This window comes from Thalassophryne amazonica, chromosome 2 (genome assembly GCF_902500255.1).
Source record: "Thalassophryne amazonica chromosome 2, fThaAma1.1, whole genome shotgun sequence".
NCBI lineage: Eukaryota > Metazoa > Chordata > Actinopteri > Batrachoidiformes > Batrachoididae > Thalassophryne > Thalassophryne amazonica.
Window position 1 is genome coordinate 32,159,921 of NC_047104.1, and position 8,057 is coordinate 32,167,977.

Here is an 8,057-nt window from a genome sequence, read left to right on the forward strand (position 1 = left end):
GTCGACAGGCATGACATCTCGTCAGAACACCGGTCAGGGCGCGGAGTAATACATCTAAATATGAGAAGGTCGAATATTTTGCCACCGTTACCCCGATATTATACAGTCTGAAATCTCACACGATTAACCAGTCAGATTTCCAGAAAAAAATGTTATTGGATTAGAATGTGTGTTATCAGTCAGGTCGGTAATCAGCACACACTACGCGATTACGTCCAGAGTGAGCTCAAAAATTCAACAAATTTAACTGACTGCGACTGAAGTCGAGTCTGTTCCCCTAACACACAAACAGATCTCTGTGCCAACTGGCCCCTCAGACTAGCGCTGACTGGTGCAGACTCTGCCTGACTGAATTGTAAAACTGGGCGAAAAATCTTGTAGTGTGTCCTCACAATTAGTTGTGAACAGATGCATGAATATCATTCTAAAGTTTTCAGGTGTTGGGAATGTTTGCTGTGTGCAGTAATCAGAGTGGGAAAGGCAAGTTAACATGACAGTATATTTTATATATACATATAAATTATTTTTAAGGCCCATTTAGTGTCAGATTAGACATCCTATGAAGGATAAAATCTAAAGTAACATGTACACAACATTTCATACCTTGTGATAAAAAAATTTCCTCTACAGTACAATTTGCAAGTTGGATTTAATGAAATTCATTGAGTCCACAGTTATTTTTCATCTTATTTTTTAAGTAATGGTCTTTTAGTATTTAAATTTTATGTTACATTAACACCAGTCTACATTACTACACAAATCTACAATCAGTTCAAAGGCAGTGTGCTAACAGTTATCATCACACTTATTTATCGATGTAAGTTGGTCATGGTTGACCCGCAGTCTTGTTTTACTTCCTTGTCCGGCTGACCTTGAGGTGCGTCGTTGGTACTCCCCTTGTCTGTCAAAGATGCTGTCATTTAGACATATGAGTTAATATTAGATTTGGCTAAAATCAACAAGATGCACTAAAGTAAAATACAATTGCCATATTTGTAAAATGCATTTCTGTTCTCAAGTATCCAATTGTGACTCACTTGGAACTCGTGGAGCATCTCGCCCACACTTGAGTGTACTTTGAGCAAAGCACTCCGCCATCCAAGACAATGCCTCTCCACAGTATCTAACCTAGAGACGAAGCCAGATGTGACGGAGGCTTCAAAGATATATGACATGGTGTTGAGTACTTCTTCAGTTTTACCTGAGCCTCCATGGACACAATTCGCTTTTCTTGGTCCTTGAACCCACCAACAATCCTCAGTAGGCTCTGGACCCTTCGCAACAAAAAGCAAAACAATCAAATAATAATAATAAAAAATGCCATTTGGTCATGACACTAACATAAAAGAACATGTTTCCAATTGAATGTTTGTGTTGATTACTATTTTTAAAAGTTTAAAAACAAGTTTACAGTTATTTAAAGGTGTCAAAATCCAATCCCTCGTCCACGTCGTGACACCTGGCTAATGGATCAAGTAGGTGATTGTGTGTCCATGTTGACGTTCTTGAATCTGTGTTGGTTGCTATAAGCTAGGTTTACTGACCAAAACAAACCAAAATCCAGGATAGTAAGCACAGTTTTAATTCTCTCACAAATGGTCGTATGGATCCAGGGGCCCTTTTCCTCCTGGTAAACTGCCTTGTGTCACATTGTGACTGAGTGATGTAAAAAACACATGGAAATACTATCTGAGTGACAGTGATGCCGGTAACGCATTAATATGAAACCTTTTTTCAATAACGAGTAATCTAACGTGGTAATATTTCCAAATAAGTAATCAGCTTAAAGTAACTTCTCCAAGTCACTGTGCTTTACTATGATTTTTGTATCTTTATGCAGTATAAATTGGGGGTGTCCAATAAGTTGATCGCAGAGATATTGTGGTTGATTGCAGCATTAAAACTGGCCTGTGGGCAGGGGGAGGTCAGGGGTTCGGCTGAACTGCCCACTTCGCCCACTTTGCATTTGATGCTGCGAGTTGTTCATCTGCCATTTTGTGCAGCAGCTCCAAGTTAAAAAACAGTTGTCATCTCTCAAAGCGGGGTGACAGCAGCACACCTGCACTGAGCTTTACAAAGACGTTTTTAAGATTTTTTTTTTTCTTTAAAGCTCTGTGCTGCTCTGTGAGTGTCCTCGCTAAAACCAGCTGAAGACCCGCAGCGTGTAATAGCAACAAATAATAATGCTCTTGTTTCCACCAAAATGCACCAAAAGTCTCTTTCTGAGGATGACATGATGTAAAACAATGCTGATAAAACTTTCTGACCTGTCAATCTGGTCGTGCTTTATGCATCCATTCTTCCTGTTCAGATTGCAAATCAAGGGGTGAATCCAGCCGGAAAGGTGGGGTGGAGAGGGGACACGGCTCCCCACAACACCCCTAGATTAAAGGTCCACTTTTACTACTTTTAATAATAATAATAATTTCAATAACTAAAATGTTTAGAAAGAATTTAAATGTTAGAAAAATGTTAGAAATAATTTAATAGTTACATTTATAAACTGTAGGTTAGAAATTGTAAGTTTTACCATTACAGTGCTGTTAATAGTTAAATATGATATGTTGAGGTGGTGGTGGGTGTTGTTGGCAACTGCTGAATGTAAGTAATAAAGTAACTAGTAATCTAACAGTTACTTTTAAAATGAGAAATTCCAAAAGTAAATAGGTTACTTTTTCAAGGAGTAATCAGTAACTGGATTACTTTTTCAAAGTAACTGTGCCAGTGTGTTATTTATTTATTTAATTGTTTTTTGCTGTTCAAAGAAATCTGCATAAGCTAAAAATTTAATTTGGGCTGTCACTCTGAATGTAGCCCATGTGTGTGTGTGTGTGTGTGTGTGTGTGTGTCAAAAGATCTCATTTACTCTCTGAACATACCCAAAATGGTTAAAATTAGATGTGACAATAGCATCTTCTTTTGCTAGATTTCCCCCCATACTTAAGTTATGCGGGGGTAATGCGCAACAATGGTGAGATATTTTGGGGTCCAATCTTGCCAAAAATGGGGTACAGTCTTACCCCAATCTAGAGCAGGTAGCTGAGTGTATACGGAGCTGGCCTACCAATATGTCGACCTGGGTTTGAATCCTGCTCATGCTTCCTGTCTGTGTCCTCTGACAAGACACTTAATCAACAATGTCTCAGTCCACCAAGCTGGCATCCCATCCAAGGGGAGTCAGAGACTCTCATTAGACTGATGCTGCGGAATACGGAGATCAGCGCCTGCACCAATGGGCCCCAGGACGTAAAAAGGACTACTTCTTGTCCAAAGGCACTCAACAGTAATCAGGGATAAAACCCTGCAGATAGAGGAAATCTGAGCTCAGATTTGGATTCAGCACCCCAAAATGACCCTAAATCAGTTCTCAAAGTCCAGCAAGAAATTTATTTCTTTTTTATCGTTGTTGTTGAATAGTGTTATTAATCTTGTAGCTTTTGAGGGATTCTCAAAGTGACAGTTACTTGGAGGACGTGTTCTTCAGTCGCTCCTCACTGCTCTCCCAGTGCTGCCTCTCCAGTTTGGCCAGGTAGTTCTCCTTTTGCACTGTCTCCCATGTTATGAGTCTCTGGTCCAACCCTGCTGGCAGCTCTCTCTCTGGCAAATGATACACACATATGGGACAAAGTTTTAATATCTGAAGTGGGGTGGAAGAGTGTGTTATTTCCCCCGGCTCCTTCTGTAACGCTGCCCCACACAAAGTACATACTCGCACTATTAAATTTATTCAAAGTCATGATGAAAATCAGGCCTGGTTTCTGAAGAACCTCTCTCACAGAGGAGATCCGCCCTTTCAGAACCAAAAATGATGGACACAAGCAGTTTTATAAAACTCTCCATGGGTGTAACAAAGGTGGACCTTATTTCGCAAAATCCCTCCATTATTGGTCCCCGTGGGCATTCGAGGGAGGTCCCACCCCCTGCCACTGATCCGCGCAATAACGGGATGTGTATGATTTATAATGTAATCTGAATCTCTTTGTCCTTAGTGGTAAAACTGGTTAAATCCAGTTCGACATGCACATTCTAGGAGATGCACATTCCAAAAGAGAACAGAGAAAAATATATGAAACTAAGGATACAATCCTAAGTAAAATAACTGTTTTAATACAAAAACAAACAAAGAAAACAATAATTAAACACACAAATATATCTACAACTGTGAATCCCTCATGGCAATTCTCATGTTTGCTCAGAACGTTCTTACCAAGATGTTCCTGGTTTAGGACTCCTCAGCCTGTTTGACCAGAGTGAGGAGGAGCTGAGAGAGGTGACTGATGATGATGAAGGGCGGAGCCAGCGCGGGACGACTGTGGTATTCCACTATCAGGTTATACCTCTGGAACTTCCAGAAGATGTCCGTGTTGCCCTGGACAACCTGGAATGTGTAGCTACAAATTGGAGGGAGAAATAACATAAATAAGCCAGGTAGTCAACTAAAATTACAATTTACAATTCCAAACAAACATTCCTAAAGCCGTGGTCCACAACCGCCGTACTTTCACGTGCGTGCCAGTCTACTTGCAAAAAACGTGGGCTAAATTTGGAGATCCGTACTTCATAAGTACTGCCTCAGTACGAATTTAGGAGCACACAGACACGCCGTAGAGGTTTTAGTGCATGCAGAACTTTCGCTGCGGTTGGGCTGCGGATTCACCAGCAGTGCAGATGACGCATGTTGTGAGTACTGCCTCAGTACGGATTCAAAGCAGCACATTTTCATTCAATTACTATTGAATTAACCAAATCTGTACGTAGGCAGTACAGATTTGGAGGCCGACAGACTTGCATGCACAACGCAGCTTCTCACTTGAACTTGGACTTTATTTCCAAACGTCAGCAACACACACTCCACAGCTTCAGTCTGTTAACTAGCTGTTACTTTTCGAGGCAAGTAAACACTCGTACAACTGACCGCTGCAGGCTGGACATGCTCATGCATCGCCGACGGCGAAAAACACCTGCTGCTCCGGTCCCGCTCATAAAAAAGAAAAGCGACACCCCCCCAAGACACACACACACACACTGCATTATTGTCATCTCTCTTATAGTTACGCTCCTAGAGACATGCGTTGAATGTACTCCCTCCCTCCTCTTGCTACTGCCTCTGTACGTTTTCACAAAAACGTAGTGGCCGTGGCATTTGCAGAAAACGTACGTCGAAAAAAAAACGCACGGTGGGTTGTGACCGGGGCTTAAGTCACAGTTTGAAACTTCACTACTTTGGCACAGAATCAGACAATGTGGATGAAATTTGTGTGCGTGGTTTCAAAATGTATTCAATAATCTCTTCGTTCAAAATTCACAGAAACATTTTTTGCTCAAACAGGTCACTTTTCACAAGTTTCAGCGGCTGGTCCATCCCCACCTCCCCACCTGAAATTTCATTTTTCAAAATGGTCAAAAATATATGTATTTCTCCATTTTCCAATATTTATTTGGGGCTAACTCGCAGTAAAAACATGGATAAAGTAGCCCAGATGTTGTTTTCTGCATGATTAAAATTTTGTTTCATTTCTGTATCGGGTTGATGTGTTTAACAGTGCAATCGTTTTTTGATTCCATCCTTTATCAAATGCCAAGAAATCTTATTCCCTCTTCATAAAAACAAGCACTGTCCAAAATTCAAAGGACTCTGAGTCAAAACCATTTTTGTTTGATTTGGACAGTATTTATCTACAGAAGTTGTGATGAGTGCAGAATGGCTATGTACTACTTGTTTTCTTGACCAACAATGCTTGTTAAAGACAGAACGCTTTACAATCTGATGCAGGCGCTCAAAATGCTTTACAATGATGGCTCACAGTCACACACACCAATGTCAGGGATCCGCCATGCAAGGTGCCCAATAAGGGTCATGCTCAGGAACACCTTTGTGATTTTTTTGTCAGTTTAGGGAATTGAACAGAGGAATCTTCAAGTCAAGGTTACAGGCCAAATTTTAGAATTTTCTCATTAGCGCAATTGCTCTGGAATAGAGAAGCCTAGGGTCACCAAACATACAGGGAAGGTATGTCAGGTCAAGACCTCAGTCCAGTTTGAAAATGTGTGGCCTTGACCTTGAGATCAAGGTCACAGGCCAAAAGGTTTTTTTTGGGGGGGGGGGGTCCGGTATGTTTCTGCATGTTAATTTGGCACAAGTATTACACCAAATGCCCTTCTTGACTCAACTCCACATTACATGGATAATGAGCACCAGTGGTCTTCTGCTTGGGATTGTGCATCAGAGATGAAATCCTACCCATTAATAATGTTTGTCAAATAATCACAAAGCTCTACTTCTCAAACCATTTGGCAGGTTCATTAAAATTTTAATGTAATGCTCCTGAACTCCAAGTTCTTTCATCACATATTTCTTGGCATTTCATCACATTTCTTGGTCATATTTAGTTATTGCTGTTCTTTCAGCTGCTCCCGTTTGTTCAGGGTCACGGCAGCAGACCCCGCACAGATCCGCGTTGGGATTTGACACAAGTTTTCTTTTTTGCCAAATGGCCTTCCTGATACACCTCCAGTGTTATCTGGAGAAACACGCACAGCTCCTGGTCTTCTGCAGAGGTCTCATCTAAGTACTAAATAGGACCCACTCCACTTAGCTTCAGAGATCTGACTGGATCAGGCTGGCACAGAGCAGACTGGCTGCCTTGATCACACTTCGTGGCATAGTTTGTAACTGCATGTATAATGGGCAGCATGGTGGCTTCGTGGTTAGCACTGATGCTTCACAGTGAGAAGGTCATGGGATTGCTTCCCATGTGGTGCTTTATATGGAGTTTGCATGGGCTCCCTCCGGATGTTCTGGCTTCCTCCCACTGTCAAAGGGTACGTTAGATGAATTGGTGACTAAAATGACTGTAGGTGTCAACCCTGTGATAGACTAGTGTCCTGTCCAGGGTGAACCCTGACTCTCACCAATGACCGCTGGGCAAGGCTCCAGCTCACCCATAATCCTTAAATGGAATAAGAAGATGCAGAAAATGAACTGCATGGGTAGTCATCTCAGTACATTAATCAGCTGGAGGCTTTCCAATTAGGCCTATTCCCCTCTCCCCCCAACACACACACACACACACACTGATTTCATGCTCACTCATTTACACAATAAAAACAGATAAAATTAAACTTTTATAGGTGGCACTTATTTCCATAAAGGAGTTCAAGTTAATCACAAATTATCATTTTAACAGCTCAACAGGATAAAAAGTCACAGTATCTTAAAATATTTTAAGTTGATATATTTGCTCCCCCCCCACATCCCTCCACCATGTTTCTAATTATACTTAACTTTTAAGTCATGTTCTTGTGCTCTTCCCTTTGGAATTTCTTTTCCTTTATGTTTGTGTTTTATTGGTGTTTGAATGTTTTTTTGGAACTGGTGTTGTTGACCTAAAGCACTTTGATTTTGCCATCCTGCTTTTGCAAAGACACTTTGCCATAAAGACCTGGGGCCTCATGTACAAAAACTTGTGTGGATTTCCAACTGAAACATGGCATACGCCAAAACCCAGAAACTAGTGTCAGCACAAAAACATTCAGATGTATCAAAGTGTGCGTACACATGGAGTACAGCGCTGTTAGCACTAGCATGGCTAGTGCTATTTAGCCAGATAGCCCACTGCTTTGCTGATGGGGCTGTTAGCACTGGCGGGGGGGGGGGACAAGCGTATTGTCACACTGAACTGTTGGGTTTACAAGACAATGGAGTTTTTCCACTACTAGGCCTGCTGGATGAGGTTCCGAGGGAGTTGGTACGATAATACGGACTGGACTGTCAGCAGGGCAGGAGACCCAGGAAGCAGGGGAAGAGAGGCCTGAGGCAACGTGTCCGTGCGGCCACCAGGCTACTGCTGCCGCCCATCCTGCTCTGCAATCCACGCTCACTTAGAGACAACCTGGATGAATTGCACTTACAAGCTGGAGCCTGTTACGAGTTCCGTGAGTCTGGATTAGTGGCTTTTACAACAGCGATGTACCGGACAGCTTCATACAAGTGGATGGATTTACACACATCTGCCTGGATAGGAACGAAAACTCTTGTAAAACATGGGGGGGGGGGT

General features: G+C 41.9%; 1 protein-coding gene across 1 annotated transcript in view; it reads right to left on the reverse strand.

The window, feature by feature from the left end:
• Positions 1-787: 787 nt before the first annotated feature.
• The window catches only part of trpm5 (transient receptor potential cation channel, subfamily M, member 5), a 106,609-nt gene continuing 99,339 nt past the window's right edge, over positions 788-8,057 (reverse strand). The window contains 6 exon segments of the mRNA XM_034184753.1: positions 788-913; positions 1,038-1,128; positions 1,202-1,274; positions 3,465-3,595; positions 3,918-3,920; positions 4,208-4,391. Of these exon segments, the coding sequence (XP_034040644.1) occupies positions 810-913; positions 1,038-1,128; positions 1,202-1,274; positions 3,465-3,595; positions 3,918-3,920; positions 4,208-4,391 (586 nt within the window). The 3' untranslated portion in view covers positions 788-809.